This window comes from Saimiri boliviensis, chromosome 18, assembly GCF_048565385.1.
Source record: "Saimiri boliviensis isolate mSaiBol1 chromosome 18, mSaiBol1.pri, whole genome shotgun sequence".
NCBI classification, from domain to species: domain Eukaryota; kingdom Metazoa; phylum Chordata; class Mammalia; order Primates; family Cebidae; genus Saimiri; species Saimiri boliviensis.
Genome location: NC_133466.1, coordinates 15,215,913 through 15,237,832, shown reverse-complemented (window position 1 = coordinate 15,237,832; position 21,920 = coordinate 15,215,913). Strand labels below are relative to the sequence as shown.

The following is a 21,920-nucleotide window of genomic DNA, read 5'->3' as shown; positions in this document are numbered from 1 at the left end:
TTTGATTCCCTGTGTTGTTTGACAAGGAATGGGGTTAGGGGAAGAGTTCAGAAAAACCATTACAGAAACAAGAGGACTCTCCCAGTGGCAGAATAGGAGAAGAATCAATGAAGATTTAGGCAAAGAGAAATATTTTTAAATGTTCCCCCCCCCCCCCCCCAAAATTCCCTACTCTGCTTCTCTGTCCACAATCCTCAGGGGATAATAGGAACATTCTATCTCATTTCTCTATTTCTTCAAAGAGAAGTTTAAAATTTTATCTTTGGGGGAGATAGCTATTGGTTAAATAGCTAGCTCTACACTGTAAATTTAACTTGAGGAATAGTTTCATTTTCTCATTATTAGAAAGGGTTACTATAAAAGGCTAACATACACATGTGTACACCAAGAGTCAAACAAACTAACTAAATTGTCACTGAGCACATATGTCTTTTCACCTTTGGATGTCTGCATATGCTGTTCCCCTAGTTGGAGTCCTTTCCTTTTTCTTGAAGTCAATTTTCAGGAATGACTTCTCTTACAGATGTAAACTCACAAATTTCTTACCCTGTAAAAGTGCCTTTGACCTTCTTTAACCTTGTTGGTTTTTCTCATTAGAGGAGCTCATAGAATCATGATCCTATCATTAATAATATTTGCCATGGTTTAGAATTAAGTATGTATTTGTGTGATCATTTAATTCACATCCCTGTGCCTTTCCTACAGTGTGAGCTCCATGAAGACAGACTGTCTATCCTGCTCATTAATGTGTATTCAGTGGCCTGCATACAGCAGATACTCATAAAGATTGGAGAGCCATTGAGTGAGATAAATTTTTATGCATGATTTTGTAACTTGCTGTAGTGTTTATTTTGTGTTGCAGATGGACATGTTTTCAGAAGAGGTACCATACATGCCGGGTAAGGGAAGTGTTATCAAAACTGTTTTGCCATGAATGTTCTGGATTCATGGCAAAACACTAACATGGTATGTGGCTTCGATTCATACCATCTGAGAATAGGTGATTGAGGGTTTTATTTATTTTTCTCTAGAGGAGGATTTCCAAAGCATCTGCACTAAACCTGCACTAGGTTTGTGTTCATAATTTCCGCCCTAAAATTCAACCTCAGTACTGTTGACATTCTGGGCTGGTTAGTTCCCTGTAGCAGAGGCTACCCTGTGCATTGCATGATGTCTAGTAGCACTCCTGACCTCTAACCGCTAGATGCCGGTAGCAGCTTCCACCACTCCTACAGCAGAAACAAAGAGAAATGTCCTCAGACATTGCCAAATGTTTCCCGGAGGAAAAAAATGACTGGCAGTTGCATACAACACTTCTAGAGGAGTTACTTGACAAATTCAAATTAAGATATAAATGTAATGGAAAGGGTGCTGTCGAAATACTAGTACAAAGTTTTTCCAATATTATTTCACAATAAAAAAGACCAGTTTGGCACGTTAGTGCTGATTGCAAGACCCACTAAGATTATCCATTCAAATTGTTGCCAATCTTAATGGTTTTAATTTACAGTTAAAAATAAAAAACTTCAATCTATAATCATTCCTTACGGGGTTTCAAGCAAAAGTTGAGTTTTCATAAATCAAATAAATAAAAGAAAATTGGTTAGCACAGGTCAGACTTCTAATGTCTAAAATTTCACTCATGTTCCCTTCGTTTTTAATTAAGTCTTCTGAATTTGGTTTTGTTTCTCTGCACTGATGCTCTCTATAATGTTGCAATATAAATTAACGTACATTAAAATCTTGACAAATAGAATTAGGCAAGGTTCGAAAGGAAATTTAATTGCAGTAAATTGAAAATTTTAGGTTAAAAATTGCCATTCACAATATGCTTCTTATAGTTCCTCAGGTACCAGCTCACTACTTTAAGATAATTTAAGAATAATTTTGTAGTAAGTAGATTTATCTTTGCTTTTGATAGCATACTACAGTAGTCTTTCTGGGTGATACTACTGTTTTGTAAATAAAGGTAGATGAAAGAAAGGGTTAGCAGTTATCCGAATCTAGATTATGCAGGCTATTAAGCTGGTCGATGTGTTCATAAGATGCATTTTTCCACTTTTGGGATATATGCAATATTACTATTAATTTGATTTTGTTCATAAAATCTGACTTCAATTTCTACATCAATAAAGTGGTTATATTAGATATAACTACCTTCTATTTCAGAGTAACAGTAAAGATATGGTATATAAACTTGTATATCAAATGACTTGTGTCCAACAAAGAATATTTTAATTTTTAAGTGAATTGATAAAACCATTAATATATTTTATTTTTAAAGTAAGTTTCCTATACATTTATTTCTTCAATATATGCCAAACACTGTTACAAAATAATTTCTGTGGGCAGAAAAAAACTCGATTTTATAATTGTCTTAAAAATGCATACCTTTCTATACAATTCTAGCCTTTAAAAACTAAATGTACATATACTTTGCCAGTATACAGAAGTGACTTATTTTTTGACAATATTGCATGGACACTACAAATCTCAGGAAAAAGCATTTTTAGAAAAAAAATTACGATTATATATCAGAAGCAACCTAAATTCACTTTTTAGTTTTCTTTACATTCAACTAATTTTCTTAATTCTTGCATGCTAAAAAATACTTATTTAAATTATCATTTAAAAATAAAACAGTTACTTGGCTTAAAAATTACTGAAGTTCAAACTTACAACTTTTGCTCTTGTATTCCTCAGTCCTTTCACACTTCATTCTCATTATTGGGTCATGCATTTGTATGCCTCTAAATAAGTCACTTTTTTGAGCAGACTTTTGGGATAAGTGTAGAGACAACTGCAGAACTTGTTTTATTTTCTCAGGAAGAATCTCACATATGAGTGTTTGGTTCATAAGACCAGACTACAGAACACAAAATGGTTTTCTCAAGTCTACACTAGCTAGAAAGCAATGACTTTTTTTTTTTTTTTTTTTTTGGCCTGAAAAGACCTGTGTACTGATTTATACACAATTCTGTGCCATTTATATGTGTTTATGTGTATGTGTTATGATGCAAAAATAAGTCTTTCCATGAGGAATTTTGCCATATTTCTCTTTGATTATGAATTATACTGTAGATAGATTTATAAAATATAATGCTAATTTGGATGGTCAGATTGACTTGTAGTGGGATACTGTCTTTCTTTAAAAAGCTCTAAATAAGTTCTTTTTTCTTTTCTGCATATTACTTTTCAGTAGAAATGTCAGTTGCAAGGTTTTCTCAGGCAGCTATAAAGGAGAAGTTGTACTTCTGCACAGGATCTAATATACAACATTCACATTAATATTTGAAAGAGAGGAAACTAGAGAAAGCTGGTAAAACATGGTAATAATAAACATGAAATAGAAGAAGACTATCATTAACTCAATTTGTAGCTTACCTTGGCATTTTGCAGATGTGATAGGAGTCTTTAGTTTGAACTCAAAATAGAGAAGTGTGAGTTTGGAGATGAAATATGCCATAGAGTTATAATGAGTGTTTCCTTTCTCTCAGAAAAAAAAAAAAGCAAGAAATTGAACAAAAGTTAAAGTTATCTTTTCAGGCACCTCAGAGAAATAGCAGAACCTTAAACCAAACACACCAATGTTTCATGTTTTCAGGTTTGCTTGCTTTTACGTCTCAAGCCCATGGTAGTAACATAAAATACAGAGTCTAAAGAAATGTGGGCAAATTTGATGTTCAGAACACAGACTGACAAACAACAGTTAGTTATTTCCCTTCAGTCTTATATAATCAATAGTCTTGTTAGATTAAATAGGGTTTTCTAAGAGGACATGATTAGGATTACAGAGGAGTATCAGAGAGTTTCAGAGGGGATAGAAAAGATTTAAGCTTTATTACTGACCAGACCAAGATATGCAAAGTAAACTATAATAACAAACAAAACAACAAAAACATAGTTAAGCAAGTACAAAATTCAAAATCTACGGTGGAGTACAAAGAATTGGAAAATATTATCTGAACAGTGGGGAGCTATATATACATATATGAAAGAAGGTTGGATGGAAAAGGGATTGTGATGAAGTGATGAACCAGATATATATGTAGTTATGAAAATTGAGGTCATGACGTAATGAGCTTTATTCTATGGTTTCTGTAAGAAAGGATAAGAACAACTGCTCTGAAACCCAATCACCATAGTGGATAGAGTATACTGAAAATATTGGTTTACAGATGATCCGATATGAGGTGAATGTACAACTCCCAACTTACCTATCTTAGAATTTACCTGAAAGACATGCTATTTAACTTTAATGTCTCAAAAAACTTGATTCTTCCCCAACCATTTTCTTATAAATCTTTTAGTGACTCTTGTCATTAGTCAAATATATTTGCAATGATTTTCTGAGTAAAACATGGCCTCTGCTTCCAAGCATCTCATCCTCAGAGAGGTAAGGTGGTGGTCTTCTGTTTAACAAAGTACCTTATTTGGGTTTCTTAATTTCATAAAAGGATCTCATTCCTACCTTCTGATGTTTATGGATCTGGCTCTAAGCAGAAATGCGCACTTAATGACAACCCCCCTTCTCTCTAACTTCCTGCTGCTCACCTTTCGAAAAAGCTCAGACTCAAGGAGCAATCATTACGAATGTTGATGAGGTAATGTACAAGCCATCCATTTATCTAGATACTATATATTTAAGTCTAGATCAAACCAAGCGACTTGAGAGTTCCATACCAAGATGTGCTGTAGAAGCGTTCTTATTAACACGTGGTGCCTTGTCATAGAGTTGTACTGAGCGCTTCATAAGAAACAAGTGTATGAAACACACTACTGATTTGATTCTAGTATGTTATCTACATCATCACATTGTTTTCCCTTATCAAGATCACAGGATAAATTTCTTTCATGGTTCTTTTTTTTTTTTTTTTTTTTTTTTTTTTTTTTTTTTTTTTTTTTGAGACGGAGTTTCGCTCTTGTTACCGAGGCTGGAGTGCAATGGCGCGATCTTGGCTCACCGCAACCTCTGCCTCCTGGGTTCAGGCAATTCTCCTGCCTCAGCCTCCTGAGTAGCTGGGATTACAGGCACGCACCACCATGCCCAGCTCATTTTTTGTACTTTTAGTAGAGACGGGGTTTCACCATGTTGACCAGGATGGTCTCGATCTCTCGACCTCGTGATCCACCCGCCTCGGCCTCCCAAAGTGCTGGGATTACAGGCTTGAGCCACCACGCCCGGCCCCTCTTTCATGGTTCTTAACCTGAAAAACCTATAATTTGTTTAAGCAACCAGACCTCTGAACTCTGAGATTTGTTCTGTCTCCCTTCTTAATTCTGCTGCTAGGAAGTGCAGATAAAATTTTCTCGTCCACTTTTGGCATCTTTTCAGGGAAACACCCCTGCCTGAATCTCGCTTCACCTTTACCTCTATTTTCATTAATGTACTTTATCAGATTATAATGTATGTATTTCTGTAAGCCTTTAAAATATTTTTAGAATAAGGCAAGCTATAAATATAAGAATGAATAAATGAATAAGTAAATGACAGAGAGGGTGTGAATACATAAATTAAAACTTCATAGTCTGAAGGGAGAAGAAAAGATCAAATGTTACTTTGCAAAACCCAGAAGTCGATTTGAAGGATGGTTTCACATGAAATGAAAGGGAGTTTGGCCTCCAGGAGGCCAGCAAACTTAGCATGCTCGCCGGGAATTGTTCACCTATTTTGCCTTTTTAAGCAGCATATCAATAATATATTCCACTTCACTTTTTGCATCTGATATAAGAGTGAGACTATGATTCTCAAAGTCTCAAATGGTAGGCTGCCTTCCTGGTTTTTATGACGTTCTCAGAAAGTGAGTGACAGATACCACTCTTTAGTCTTCTTGTCTTGCATGCACATGTACTTAGCCTACCCAAAGGATAACACTCACTTACGTATTTCCAATTAAATTAGGATAATACAAAATGTAATGCCCATAGACTCCAATTATTCTAAATCATTATGCTATATACCACGCATTCGTAAATGCTAATTTTATTTTTTTTCTGAGAGTCCTAGGACAGGCATGGTGGCTCACACCTGTAATCCCAGCATTTTGGGAGGGTGAGACAGGTGGATCACTTGAGGCTGGGAGTTTGAGACCAGCATGACCAACATGGAGAAACCCTGTCTCTACTAAAAATACAAAAAATTAGCTGGGAGTGGTGGCGCAGGCCTGTAATCCCAGCTACTCAGAGGCGGAGGCAGGAGAATTGCTTGAACCTGAGAGGGGAGGTTGTGGTAAGCCAAGATTATGCCATTGCACTCTAGCCTGGCAACAAAACAAGAGCAAAACTCTGTCTCAAAAAAAAAAAAATTCCTTTTAGATATGAAGACATTTCTCCTCACTCAAGTAACGGTAGGATAAGTTAATCAGAAATACCTAGATAATACAAAGTTAAAAAAGAAAACCCTTCAAGATATGTATAGTTTAACACATTTCTGTTAAGATTTCTTTATCAGTATTTCCCCTGAATGATAAAATTTCCTCGGATTTGAGTATTTACAACAATAATCCCTCTGGGCTCACCGCCATTTCGCATGTTCGCTCTCTCATTTAAGACCCACCTCAAAATTCTCTACAGCAGGCAACCTGATTTAAAGAAACCACACTGATTAGTCCAGTGCTTTTGTATTCTGAAACTTTTACAAATTTTGTTGGTTGGTTACTGTTTCTCATTCATTCAAATACAGATTTTTAACATCCTTCAAATTAGTTGTATGAGAAAAACAAAGCTGCAAGAAAATAGCACTGAGAAGAAGGTTATGAATTGTGGCTTGCTTACTGAGTCTTTTTTCAGTTTAGTTTCTGGGGTCTTAGTATTCTCAGTTATGAAATGAAAAAGTTGGACTTTAAGATCTTTGAAGGCTCTACGTGATCTTAACCATTATTGTGGTTAATTTATTTATGTATCTTACATAGTTTTATATATGTATATATAATATAAGAAATTATATATATATACACACACACATACATGTGTTTAAGTATTTAAATACATATATTTACTTATATGTATTTATAAATACATATATATAAATACATATATTTACAAATAAATACATATTTACTTAAATACCCATATGTATTTAAGTCTCTGTGTTTTCTACAGTTTGTTCAAATAGATTTCTGGATCTAATTTCTTTCACTTTATAATTTATTTATTTTTAGTATCCCAAGAAGAGTTTACTGCTTAGGCTAAGCTAATGACAAAAAATTATTTATAACAATTTTGTTGTATTTTCTATTAAATTATCTTTTTCTCTAAGATACTTTATTTGTGTTATCATATTGTCTATTTTCTAACAAACATTCCACAGATGTAGCAAATCATCAATCCATGTTAATCGGAGCCTGGATGCTGGTGTGTGTTCCCTGTTGTTCAATCTGATCAAGAGGAATATTCTCATGAGAAGCAGAACAGATATTTCAAAATCAGTTTCATGTAGCCTCAGAACATCCTAAAAGCACAACAAATTGGTATGGTTTATATATCTATAATAAATAGCATACAACTATATATGTATTGGATATATTTATATATGAATTTATACTATGTAGCATACATTATGTACTCAGTATTTTGGGCTGCAGTGTGTATAATATATGCAATAAATATGCTTAATAATATGTATATGCAATGCTTACAACATATATACTAATGGAAATAATCTGTAATAAATGCAGACACACAAACTTATTATATATTATCTCTATAAATTTATAAAGTATATATGACATGGACAGAGAGAAGGAGACAGAGACACTAGTCCTAAAATCCTAGGCCACAGGCATTCAACGTGTTGTCTTCCCTGGGCCAAACTGGAAAAAGATGAATTGTCTTGGGCCATACATAAAATACATTAATACTAAGGATAACTGATGAGCTAAGAAAAAAGGTTTGTGTATATGATATCTGCCGCCACAGATAAGCAAAATCATCTTCAGATTCAAAGGGTTGGATATGGCCTAGGTTTTCTGTTGCAAAGCTGAAAACTGAAATATAAAAAGTGTATTGTTGTTGTTGCTTCTTTAGTTGCTGCTTTTATTTTAAAAACCATTGCTTTAGGCCAGGCATAGTAGCTCAGGCCTGTAATCTCAGCACTTTGGGAGGCTGAGGCTGGTGGATCACAAGGTCAAGTGATCAAGACCATCCTGGCCAAAAGAAAGAAACCCCGTCGTCTCTACTGAAAATACAAAAATTAGCCTGTTGTGGTGGCACGCACCTGTAGTCCCAACTACTCGGGAGACTGAGACAGGAGAATTGCTTGAATCCAGGAGGCAGAGTTTGCAGTGAGCCGAGATTGCGCCACTGCACTCCAGCCTGGTGACAGAGTGAGACTTCGTCTCTAAATAAATAAACAAACAAATAAATAAAACTGTTGCTTTAAAGACCACAACAGTATTTACAGCCTGAACCTGAGAGTTGAGATAAATGCATGATAGTACAAGAATTCAGCTCCATCTTTTCTCTCTTTCAAATTGAGAAACCTGGAGTCAAGGTAAGAGGACAATAAAATCTCTTAGATTTGGAGAAATCCCATGCCCACAGGCAGTTGGATCTCTGGGAGTGGAGAACCACAGTGTACAATTTGCCCTTCAAGGTGCCACCAGGAAAGCTGAGATCATGGCAGGATAAACTTGTACAGAAAGAGCCTGAGATAACAAGCAGGACTTGAAGGTGACTTGGAGTGGGTGCTGCTGTGTGAGCCAGAGACTCCACCCTGAAGAGGCGCTGGGCAAGCACCAGCTAAGTGAAAGACCAGATGGAAAATACACTGAGTCTTGAAGAATGAGCAGCCAAGTGAGTCACATGGGGCTCCCCAGTCAGGGATGTGGGTGGTGAATGCAATGCATTAGAGGCTGATACCCAGGACCTGGTGGGACAAGCTACCCCCCAGTGGATGTCCTGGAGGAATAACAGCAAATGCCTCCCCTTTAATGTCTTTTATCTCTGTAGGGAGAAGAGAGAAAATAGATGCATAAAAATTTACATTAGAAATAGAGAGGAAACTCCCACTGGGGCCACATCCAGGTCCTCACTTTGATGTGTGCCAGTTAAGATTAATTACAGGGAAACAAAGTTCCACACACTGGATGCTGTGGCTATAAATGTTGAATGTAATACAGCTGCACATCTTCATGCAGCCTATCAGTTCATCCCAATGACAATAAAATAATGCAGGTACTGTGGAGGGGATTACAGATATGGAGATCAGCTGAGGCACCCAGGTACTGCTCACCACTCACTACTCTGGCAAAGGGATGGATTTACCAGGAGGTTATATGACATGGCCAAGCTAAGAACACCAGAAGTGGAAGTACTCTCATTCCAGTGCACTTTTCACTACAGCATTCTGCAGGCAAATGTCTGCTTCAATAATCTAGAATCTACAGAATTTATCCTTAACCAATAGTTGTTAAATTGGACAAAACACATTAATGGAAATGAAAGTGAAAGAAAACTTTCACCCATGATTCTACTATCTTAGTAAAAACAATAAACTTCTCCTTTCCACGTTAACTAAAAGTTATTATCTATAAGAAAGAATGAACTGTATATATTCCCAATGCAAAGTATGTAAAACCATACACTACGGTCTTTATTATTTTGTGTGCATTTTTTACTTATTTCTTCTTAAGGATCATATTTAACGAATGCTTCATTTCTTAAGTAACGTTTCCTCAGTTAGAAAGGCTAGAATGGCTATTATAAAATAGACAAAATAATAATAATAATAACAAATGCTGGCAAGGATATGGTGAAAAGACAACTCTTACATGCTGTTGGCAGCACTGTAAATTAGTGCAATCATTATGGAAAGCAGTATGTAGGTTGCTTAAAAAACTAAAAATAGAACTGTCATATGATCCAGCAATCTCACTTCTGGTATATATTCACGAGAATTGAAATAAGCATGTTGAAGAGATCTGCAGTCCAGTTCATTGCAACGTTATCCATAGTAGCCAAGATACAGAGTCAACCTGTGTCCATCAGTGGACGAATGGATAAAGAAAATGTGGTAAATATACACAAGGGAATACTATTCAGCCACAAAACAGAATGAAATTTTGTCATTTGCTGCAACATGAATAAACCTGGAGGACATACTGTTAGTTTCCTAACCATTCCCTCCTGTTGAACATTTAGATGATTCGCAATCATTTATAAAGTTTCTTGCCAACTCAGTGGACATGCATGGAAACAGCCTTAGGGTTCAAATATATCCTAAGAACAAAAGAAACAGCATTGCCCAGAATTCAAAAGGCAAATATTGCTTTTAGACTTGAAGAATGGCTCTATGTGATTAATCCATTTGTAGGAGATAAAGTACAGTAACTTCATACAATATAAACATAGCCAGTTCATCAGAGTGCAATATCTGTTTATGGATTGCTAGAGTATGTAATTCAACATTTTAGAAGTTTAAAATTTAGGAAAAAAGAAAAGCTTTAAAAGTCATAATTGACTGCTCGCAATGAAAGAAAATAAAAATACTCGATTTTTACCATCCTTTCCCCAGTCTGCATTATGACGTGGTTTTTCTTAAGCTCTGGGAATTAAATATTGATTTTTAAAGGCATATTTAGACAATTTTGCTAAGGAAAGTAATGTGTGTAAATAGCTTCCTGTGACTTTTCATTTAAAGACATCAGCACTTAAAGCCTCTAACAAAATATGTTACAATGCTTGAATCAATATTCAATGGTAAATTATATTTAAATACAAAAAGTATAGTTGAAGACCAAGATGCTAATGAATAGAAACAGCTAATGTCTGATTTTCTACAAACTCACTGCAGAATTCTAAAGAAGATGTATAACCATCAGATTAGCAATTCTTATATAAAGCTTATTTCTTCAATGATTTTTTTTCAACATTCTATATTGTTGTCTTTAAGGACAGTCTTAGAAAAGCCCGCACGTAGCATGTTGTATGGAATGAACAAGAGTTTTTCCTTTTATTTCCCTTGATACAGCTGTAGATCTTAATGTACTGCAGAGTAAGTAGAAACAGTAACAGAAGAAACCTTGATATGATTGAATCTTTTTAAAACATAGACTTTATTTCTTAGCACAGCTTTAGATTTACAGAGAAATTGAGAATACAGTACAGAGAGTTCACATATACTCCACATCTTCTTCCCCCGTTATTATTTACATTAGTATGGTCCAGTGTTAAAATGAATGAACCAGTATTAATAAATTATTATAAAGTAAAGTAAATTTTTATTCAGAGTCCTTGGTTTTTACCTAATGTCACTTTTTTGCTGTTGTTACAGGATCGTATTCAGGATAGCACATTACTCTTTTCTCATTAAGTTTTCTTAGGCATCTCTTGGCTGTGATAGTTCTTCAGATTTTCCTTGTTTTTCATGATTTTAGTGGTTTTGATCAATATTCGTCAGCTATTTGTAAAATGCCACTCTATTGGAATTTGTCTGATGTTTTCTCATTATTAGAGTGGGGTTCTAGGCTTTGGGGAGGAAGACCAGATAGGTATCATAAACTTTGCATCACCTATTATCAGTGTCAATACTATCAGCATAACCTACCACTGCTGATGCTAACCTGGATCTCCTGGCTCTTCTGCTAAGGCAATTGCCTATTCTCCGTACCTATTTATTTAATCATTTATCTTTATCAGTATGCACTCATGGGAGCATTTCTTCACTTTCCAACACTATAAGATCCTTCAGAATCATCTTATGTATCTCTTTTCCCATTCTTAGAATAATACATTTTTTTGAGGAGCCCTGGGTGCCAGGAGTGATCATTGTTACTGGGGTGTCATTGTTCCTAAGCCCTCTCAGCAGACAGAGGGAGGAAATACATGTGTGTGTATACTAACCATTGAATTTCTGTTAAATAAAAACACACAGGCACAATTCTGATATAAAAATCTGCATTATCACACTCCTCTTAAAATATTACTGAGTAGAGATTTTTAGACAGTTGATAGGCTATTGTATGGTTGTTTTATTTTGTATTTTTGCTTTACGTAGCCAGGATCCCAGTAAACTAGTAACTAATCCCAGCCCTTTGGGAGGCCGAGGCTGGTGGATCACCAGAGGTCAGGAGTTTGGGACCAGTCTGACCAATATGGTGAAACCATGTCTCAAAAAAAAAAAAAAAAATGACATAGCATGTACTAATCTTTCAAATTTAACTGCTCTATTTGATGAATGTGCCAAATAACATTTTAAATAGCTAAAAGAAAGGCTTTTAAAGCTGTGGATAGTGTTTCTATAAGATTAATTTGTGGCCAGTAGTAGTTTACTTATTATTTAGTCAATATCATTGCTTGTTAATTTCAATTTGTGACTAATCTTACCATAGATTTCATTATGTACTTTTAAAAATCCCTAAAGTTTTAATACAAAAAAAAAAAGTAAAATTTTGTCCAAGTAACCCAGGAAAGTTATTCTAAAGATTTTTTTCCAGTAGTTTATAAATAACTGAGATTATAAATTAAATATTTTTACTTCTTTCCTTTTTAAAAATTTTCCTCTCCAGGATTAACTATTTTTCTAGTTGCTTTATTATTTTAAACAATTTAATTATTTTAAATAAATTAATTGGAAAATAGTGATAGTGCTGTCATAATAAATAGGGAGTTTCCAATTTGATACAACAATTGATCTCAGTAGTAAATCAAGATAAGATATTAACACAATTCATTAGTTGGAATACATTCCTTTTAATTTGAATGTTTCTATTTCACCATGAAAATTAATCATTTGAAAAACCAAATATTTTAAAATAAAGAATAGGTTAAATTTTAAATATAGATAGACCTTTAATTTATTACAAATTGCATTCCTAGAAAATGTATTAAAAGTCTAATATGAATTTTCAATTTAAAACAATGTTAAAAAGCAAATCTAGTAGGGAAAAAAGAGAAAACAAAAAGGAAAATGCCCCCAGATCACATTTTAAAGGAATAAAATAGTAAGCTAATCTTTCTAATAGATTATGTGGTTTTAAGAATTTTTCTAAATAAAAAATAGCAATAAGTATTAAACATCTAAATATACTTTTTTTAAAAGAAAAAATATTTATTAAGCATGCAAAATATCTGGCACCATGCTAAGTGTTACTTTTTTTTTAATTTAAATTTTAATTTTAAGTTCCAGGGTACATGGGCAGTATGTGCAGGTTGTTACATAGGTAATCGTGTGCCATGGTAATCTTAAACTTTTAAGAAAAAGTTCTGAAATCAGGAATGGCAGACTCTGACTTAGACTGAAGCAGCTGCAGGAATATGTAAGGCCATGTTACTTTGGATGTGTGTGCTGAAATTTCGGTCGTTTTACTGGCTGATGTTTCCTCAGGTGTGCTCTAGGGAGCATGAGTTGAGTGGGACATGAATAGCTGTGATTCAAATAAGGGTCTTCCAAATATTAAAATGTGAAAGACACTAGGTTAAACAAACAAACAAGAAATATCAGAGTGTTTGTTTGTTTTGCTGCAGAATTTCAAAGAGCCTTTACTAATGATCAATGTGCCTCATGAATCTCCAAGTAAGAACATTTCCCCATGCTTACTTGTTCAAATAGGTGATTCTAGAGCAGAAAACTTTTACCTTGTTCATTAACAGAGACAGAGAGAGAGAGAGAGAGAGAGAGAGAGAGAGAGAGAATCTTCCTCAAGATCGAAGATATGCCATGCATTTTACATATGATATATTTCATCCTTATGATAAACCATACATTTGGTATTATTTTCCTTCCTAGAGATAACAAAACTGAGGGTAAAAAATGAAATAATCTTCTCAGTGTGAGTCAGTTGGAAAAAGGCAGCTGGAAATATGAATCCCCTTTTCCCTGGATTCCTCCATTACACTTTCTTCTAGTCTAAATAGCTTTGGGAAAATTCTAGAACATAAGTGATATTTCTTATGTTGTATGGATAATTGTCAGTGAAACAACAAAAGAGAATTGAGAGATTACCACCACCACTATCTCCATCAATCCTTCCTCTAAACCCAGCCCAGTTAATTGTACACTCTAACAACAAACAGTGTGTTTGCTGGGCATAGGTAGGTAGTAAGGCTTCCTCTTCAACTTGATTGCATTCTTTGAACCCTTTCAAAAGAGAAATTCTGGAGAGTCCACTGATACTACCGGTTTTTCTCTTTGCTAATTGCCTCACATTTAAATCACACTCATTTTTAAGTAATTTACTTACTCTGAATAACCAAGAGCAAGAGTTTATTTCTTATATTTGATTTCCACTTAGGATACATAGTGAAAGTGGGGAGATCTGCTCCTTTACAGAAACATGTTAGCATTAGTCAGGCAATCCCTTTTATGTAACACTATCAGATACTTTCTCTCTAGATTTTTCCAGTGCCCATTGGAGTTTTCAAGTTCATGTTAGGACCAATATAGCATATACTAAAATGAAATCCAACAGAGGAGAAACAAACTCTTGCTCTTAGTTATTCAGGGTAATGAAATTACTTACATTAATAAAGTAAGTTTTTTTTTTTTTTTTTTTTTTTTGAGACGGAGTTTCGCTCTTGTTACCCAGGCTGGAGTGCAATGGCACGATCTCGGCTCACCGCAACCTCCGCCTCCTGGATTCAGGCAATTCTCCTGCCTCAGCCTCCTGAGTAGCTGGGACTACAGGCACGCGCCACCATACCCAGCTAATTTTTTGTATTTTTAGTAAAGACGGGGTTTCACCATGTTGACCAGGATGGTCTCGATCTCTTGACCTCGTGATCCACCCGCCTCGGCCTCCCAAAGTGCTGGGATTACAGGCTTGAGCCACCGCGCCCGGCCAATAAAGTAAGTCTTATTCATTATTTGAGTACACAGCTACACTGTGCATACTTAAGCATACATAAGTCCATACACAATATGGCATAATTTAATGCAAGGAGCTCAAAACTTGAGACCAGAATAGCTAGTTTCAATTTCTGGTATTTCTACCAGTAACAACTGAACTTATGCAAAGTCACGATCTCAATGAAAACCAGAGATCACAAATCTTACAAGAAAAATAGCTACAGTTGAGGTCTGTAGAATGTTAACATTAGGCCCATAAAATCAATATTAAATAAAAAGATGAATGACAGCTAAAATTGTTAAGGGAAAAGATCTGCTCATTTGCAGAAACATGTTAACATTTAGTCAGGCACTTCCTTTTATATCACATTATCAGATAACTTCTCTTTAGATTTTTCTGGTGCCCACTGGAGTTTTCAAGTTCATATTAGGACCAGCATGATTTTGGAGACACAGGTCCTTCACTCAGAGTGACTCTACCTCCAGCCAAAGAGGTCTTCCTAAACACAGGCAACTCTCCTCTGAGTTTCTGCTCCAGGTTTGGCAGCATGAACCCAGTCTCTGCACTCTCTGCATCTGGACGCCAGAATCTATTCCAAGTTGACTATGCAATTGATATAATAAATCAGTGGCAGAACATTAACTGAAAACTATCCAAGAATAACGTTTGAAAAAAGTGTCCGCCTTGAAAATCTGATGAAAAAACTTCAGCAGTATAGATTGCAATTGCCAGAATGCAAACCTCAAGGGGCAGAAGATGCCCATTTTATTCACTGTTGTACACCCTGCATTGTTGTGTGTCTGGATTATGGTGGGAAGCAGGAACTCAATATTTGTTGAATAGAAGTGAATATTAAAATGACAAAAAAATTAAGTGCCTAAAAATAAAGTTATGGGTCTGCACACACTTAAGCAAAAATATGAACAAATAAAAACAGTACTTAACTTTGGGGATATTTGGGTTAAAATATCCAAATGTGATGCTATAGTCACACTTGGTAATGATTGACATAAAATAGTGTTGGACCACTCCTAAGGAAATAAAAGCATATGAGCAATGATATTGTCACTATCACTTTCCACACTTCATATAAATCTCCACAATATTTCTATTTATGTGATGTACTTAACTACATAATAGTAACATATTTATTTGGTGTTTTTTTGGTAATTTGAGAAATTAGTGTATTTCATCTTCCCTTGTGAAATAGGAAAGGCTGATATCAAGTTCACAGATGAAGAGATTTAGGCTCAAGGATATTAAAGGTCTTATAAGGATACACCAAATCAACTCTTAAGTCTCTGTTTAGGAAGAAAACGTAAATCATTTTTAATAATAGAAGTAAAAACAAAATACAACAGTAATAATACAACAAATGTATCCAGATATTACTCAAAGTTCTTTCACATTGAGCTCTTACCAGTGACATTGTGAGGTTTGCAGTGGTTTTAATTCAATGTCTCAGATGTAACAGCAATGGCCTGGTAAGATGAAATAACCTTCACTCACTCATCTATGTATCTAGTAAATTGTGGAGGTGGGACTCAAACCTATGCTTTCTGACACCAAAACATAACTCAGAAAGCCTGGCTGCCCACTACTCAATTCTTAATCCTGTTTTTACCATGACTTCTGTAATTGTGTGCTGAGATAATGCACCAAAATATCCTAACTGTGTCTTTCTGTATTCATTATTATAAATATTATACATTTGCCCTAGAAATTGCATATGCAGTTGGAATTTCTTTTTTCATTAATGGTGGTGGGTGGAACACATCTACCAAGGTTACCCAGATCCTGTTCTAACCATTAGCTTTAAGCCAGCCACCCAATTAAGGAGGATATTTGTGCTTGTGAACCTCGCAGACCAACTAATTGCATATGTCAACTAACTGGTTGTCGATATACACTAGTGTAGACAGAAAGGCAGGAATGACCCCAGCAGCTCCTCACAATTCCCAGCAGCCAGCGACCTTACTCTTCTATGCAAGATGTTGGGAAACCTCTTGAGTGCAGTAGTAATGTTAAGGGCACCACTACCCTACCGACCTCCTCTGTCTCTTAACTGTTGCATAAGATTATAAACTTTCCAACAGACATTCATAATGTATGCTCAAATCATGTGTATATGTGAACTTGGGGCCCTCTCAAATATTTAGTATGCATAAATTTCATCTTAGCTTTCATTCTTTTCTCCAAAGCTGAAGCTTAAGCAAACACTTTGACAAGAAAAGTAGACCAGTAATTAATTCATTCAAGCATTTGAGTGTCCTCTCTCTATGAGGACACAGTATTAAGTGCCTAGTGATTTTGCTATACTTTGAATATTTTAGGTTGCTAAAAAAACATGCAAGTTAACAATCTAGAGTCCCTTTTTGTTGGTCGGTTGTTTACTTGATCAGTCAGTTGTTTGGATAGTTGGTGGTTTGTTGGAAAGAAGGATGGATCAGGACATAATAAAGAATACAACTCTTTCTTTTTCCTTACATACACTCATGCACACACATAAACTTTGGCTTAGTCTTCAACCCCTTTAATGTTAATTTTTTGCATTCAATTTTTCCCTTGACAGACACAAGGAACTCACTGTAGAGAAACAGGTTTTCTCTGAGCTAAAGCTGGTTTCCACAGTGCTAAATTGCTCATTTAAAAGTATGCATTGGACCTTAGGTGCATACAGAGCAACTGTGCTCATGCCAGCCACAGGTCACTCAAAGTCAGAAGGAGTAAGACATTTGTACTGCACATAAACAACACCATGCCATGCCATGCCATGCCATTTTATGCATTTTGGTTTCCATTTAGAAAAAATAAAATATCATTATCTTGTGGCACATACTTTTAAAGTCAGTGGATTGTGTTGGTTGTTTTCACTTCGAAAACTACTTTTACAAGGGTGATTGTGATTGCTTGGAGCTTAAATAAATACTCCGGTCCATGAACAAATATGTCTCAAAGCATCCTTTACCCTTCTTCTCCTTGAGTTTCTTTAGATGTGGGGGATATAAGAAGGAAAATGCTATCTTATGTTTGCTATACAGGGAGGAGGGATATTGGCTAGCATAGTCATTTCTAGCATTCCAAGATTTGTCTCTTTCAAAACGTAAAACACACAAGCAAAACACCAATTAAGTTAACAAGTATTAGAAATTATAACACGCACTCATTACTTACTTTGTATTGTTCAGAATATATATATATATATATATATATATATATATATATATGTATATATATGTATATTTAAATCAAGGTGAATAGAGTTGATTGCATTCCCCAAAACCCAGGATGTTAAACCCAGAACTTATCTCAGATAAAGGATATTTTAGTTTTGCATAGTAGTAACTTTTTAAAAAAATAAATACTTTGACACTATTTTAGTAAGGACCATAGACTATCCAATACAATGCACATTAAATTTACCCATAGCCTGGAAAACACATGCCTGAAGTAAAAGTTAGTATTTGGCATCTGTAGTTCAAAATACTAGTACATTTCCATTTTTCTTTTAATGGGCATGTTCAATGATCAAAAAATAAAACACACTATGTTCTGAATTTTTGTAAAGGAGCTGACTAATGGCAGGTCAGAGCTAGTATAGTAATTGAAAAATTTCAACTGCTCAGGAAGCGTCACTATGCCAGTGCCTTGCGCTGCTCCTGGCATATTCTGTTAGTTCCTGGAAAGGGTGTGAGTTAGACGTCCTCAGATATAAGGGCTTCACTCTTGCGGTTGAAAGTGGAAGATGGGAGAAGCTAAGAGACTCATGTGATGTCAGGACTTCACCTGTGGCTCCCTCAATGACTGTGTCTCTATGAGCCCTACGGGTTGGGAATGGAGGAGGGCAAATGAGATTAAGAGAACAGTAAGTGGGTTTAATTTGAAAGGTGAACAGCTAACAGCTGTGTCAACCCTCAAAGCTCAGGAATTGTCCTATTCAGCCACAGACCAAACCTTGGTGGTGGGTGCTGTACATTCATGGCCGTGAATCCACGCCCCTTCCACTGGTTTTGCCTTTTGCAATCTTTGCGCTGCCCACATTCAGCCTTCCAGTTTTTGTTTGTTTGTTTGTTTTTTAATGCATTTGAGATCAGAGCCCTGAATCTCCCAGGAAGTTATCTGGACTGGGATCTGAATCTCACTCAGTGGCGGGCAGGCGGGCAGATTAGGAAGCAAGTGGGAAGAAACTTAAGTGTCTGCTGATGTTGCTAACTGACCGTCCTTCTCACACCTCGAACCTTCAGCGAGAAGTCATAGCTGGACTCTGCCCAGTCTAGTGGAACCCTTCAGACTTGGCAGACCCCATGTGGAAGAATCCAACTTAGGCATTAAAACTTGGAGGCTCCAGGGTAACAGGCTCTAGGACATTCCCACGTCCCTAGTGGTCCCGTGCAGTCTACTCTTGAGATTCATACATACTTGTCAGTGCCCAGAACCCTGGTTGCCAGGCACCGGGGCTGCGGATCTGGACTGCCGGACGCCCACCCAGGCGGTTGGGAGAGCTCATTTCTGCGCCCAACTCAAGTGGCTGCAGCGGCGCGCGATCCGGTGCCCAGAGTAGGGATGCCGGTCCCTGTGTGCCTGGATCCCCGCACTATCGCCCGCGTTCCTGGACCCCAGATTGAAAAACCCGCCAACTGTACCTCCCAGGGAAGCCTGGCACCCTCCAGGAGGAAAGCAGTGACTCGGCTCCCCGTTTTTTGTGTAGCCTCCCGTGCGCACTGACCTCCACGGTCCCCAGCTGCTGCCCCTGCGCCAGCGCGCGCTGCCTCGCCCGGGACCCGCTACACCCGCCTTGGAGCGGGGAGCGACTGCATCTCCGGAGCAGGCAGCCTGGGGCTCACTCACCGATCCTGAGTACTTGCGGGGCGGTCTGAGGGAGGACGTAGCAGAGGAAATAGAGGAGTGCCCAGCTGGTGTCCCTGGTCCAGAGCCCGGTCTGGGCGCGGAGTGTGCCGAGCTCCATCTTCCTCGCTTCTTAATTATGACATGCCGAGATACAGCCGCTGCCGCACGCCCGAGAGATGCACCCAACTTGGGCCGGGTCCCCGCTTCATCCTCTCTGGATTCTCCGGTTCCAACCACGCGGCGCGCTCCCCACGAAACGAGCTCGAGGGAACTCGCGTGGGAACGCAGAGCTGGCTGGCAAGGCTGAGCTCGCTCGGGGCTCCTCGGTGCTGTCGCTAGCCCATCACCGCTCCTCCTCCTCCTCCTCCATGGGCCGCGGACCGCGGAGGATCAGCGCGCTCCGGCTCCCGGAGCCCAGAGACCAGCTGAGGAAAGTTGCTGCCCCGATCTGCGGGAACGTCTCCCTCATTCGTCCTCTGGTCAGATGCAAAAGTGGGGAGTAGGTGCAGACTGAGGAGAGGAAAGGGGGAAAGAAGACTAACGAAGAAGGAGCGAAGGTACTGGTTGAGTTGGTGCAGGGGCTCTGAGCAACCCTGATGAGCTTCAGCAGGTTAACTGGGAGCGGAGCCACGTTCTTGATTCCCTCAATCCTTGCTTTCCTCCTCCCCTCGCTGGCCCCACCCTTTATTTACTGCCCGCCCCAACCCCACTGATCAAGATAGGCGCGCGTGCGCGCGCACACACACACACACACACGCGCGCGCGCGCGCGCACACGCACACGGACACACACACACACGCGTTCTTTTTCTCTCCCTCAACTTTGCGTTCTGCTGCTCGCAAGTCGATCGAGTGTTGCATTCTCCAGACAGATCAAATCTAAACTATTGGTCCGAGCAGAGACAGCCTCTGCTGTCCTCTGTGAGTGTCAGGGAAGCCTCCTCAGTAATGTGCCTGCGCACCTGTTAGGGGGTCTTACAGCCAGCCAGCTATGTCCCATCATTTAACGGAAAATCGCCTCCAATATTTGGAAAATATCGGGGCTCCTGTTTTAGCTCTGACAAGGATGAAGAAGAATAAGAGAAGGAAGAGAGGAATGAGAAAGCTTCAGTACTCCAAGATTATAGTGGTTTCTTTCCTTTTTGAACTCGAGATAATCTCTTGCAAATTGCTTCCATTTACACGTGCCACTGAGACAGAAACAGCCTCCAGCGCCGCTGCTTTTCTTCATTTCTTTTAACTGTCAGGTTTGAACACTGAAAGATGGGTTATTTTAGCAATGTAGGTTTGGAGACTGTTTCTCTGTAGAAGGACAAGGACACTTCCCTAGGGAAATTAGCGTTTGATTATGTTGGCTTAATTTCCTTTGAGTTTTGTGGGGAATGTCCTATATAAATGTTTGCCAGGTCTGTATTAACATCCCTCTTTTGTTTAACTGAGTATAGGTTTTGAAGAACTGACGTAATCTGTATGAAAAATATGTCTACAGTTGTTAAATGAACCTAGAGTGGGAAACTATTACAAAAGGAATCTAACATATATTAAAGCACATTAGTACATTCATTTATTCATCAAATACTTATTGAGTATTTTGTATGTGGTGTCAGACACTATACTTTTCACTGAAGACCCTATAGTGGGGAAAATGCACCATTTATTCTCCAAGGAAGGTTAGAACTCCACTGTGGAAAGCTAATCAGTAGTAGGCTTGATTCTGGACACTTTGGGATGAGAGTTAACAAAACAGAATATATAAGCAGATAAAAGAGGGTCTGATATGGATTTAGAATGCATTTTTTCGTGGAAAGATTGAGGAAACCAAAAGAATTAGGAGCACATGCTGGTTATCTTTAGGCATTTGAAGAGCTCTTGTATTAAAAGAAAGTAGCCTTATTCAGTGTTAGTTAAGAGAGAAGAAATAAGAAAAGTAAGATTGTCAGAGGGAAATTGCAGAAGAATAAATTTTATCTTATTCGGGGAGCATTTTTCAAGACCAGAAAGTATCAAGCAGTGGCAAGGCTGGGTGTTTTGGCTTACACTGGAGCACTTTGGTGAGGCTGAGGAGGGAAGATGACTTAAAGTCAGAAGTTCAAGACCAGCCTGAGAAACATAGTGAGAGCCTTTCTGCACAAATACAAATTAAGAAAAACAGTAGCGGCATGGCCTGCTTCAGAAGAGTCAAAATTTTCATTTATTTATGCATATTTTTTGAGAGGCCACATTGTGTGAGATATTGTGCCAATCTCTGCAGACGCAGAAGGTTACCATTGCTGCCATTGTGGAACTC

The 21,920-nt window shown here is 37.5% G+C and overlaps 1 protein-coding gene across 11 annotated transcripts in view; it reads right to left on the bottom strand.

The window, feature by feature from the left end:
• Positions 1-20,325, bottom strand: part of GRIK1 (glutamate ionotropic receptor kainate type subunit 1) — a 376,605-nt gene extending 356,280 nt beyond the window's left edge. For 10 of the 11 annotated variants that reach the window (XM_074389363.1, XM_074389365.1, XM_074389358.1 and 7 more), the window contains exon 1: positions 19,635-20,324. In XM_074389363.1, coding sequence (XP_074245464.1) covers positions 19,635-19,752 — 118 coding nt within the window. In that variant the 5' untranslated portion in view covers positions 19,753-20,324. Of the gene's footprint in view, positions 1-19,634 lie in introns of all 11 variants that reach the window. The other variant, XM_074389366.1, reaches the window with a different exon arrangement.
• Positions 20,326-21,920: the final 1,595 nt, after the last annotated feature.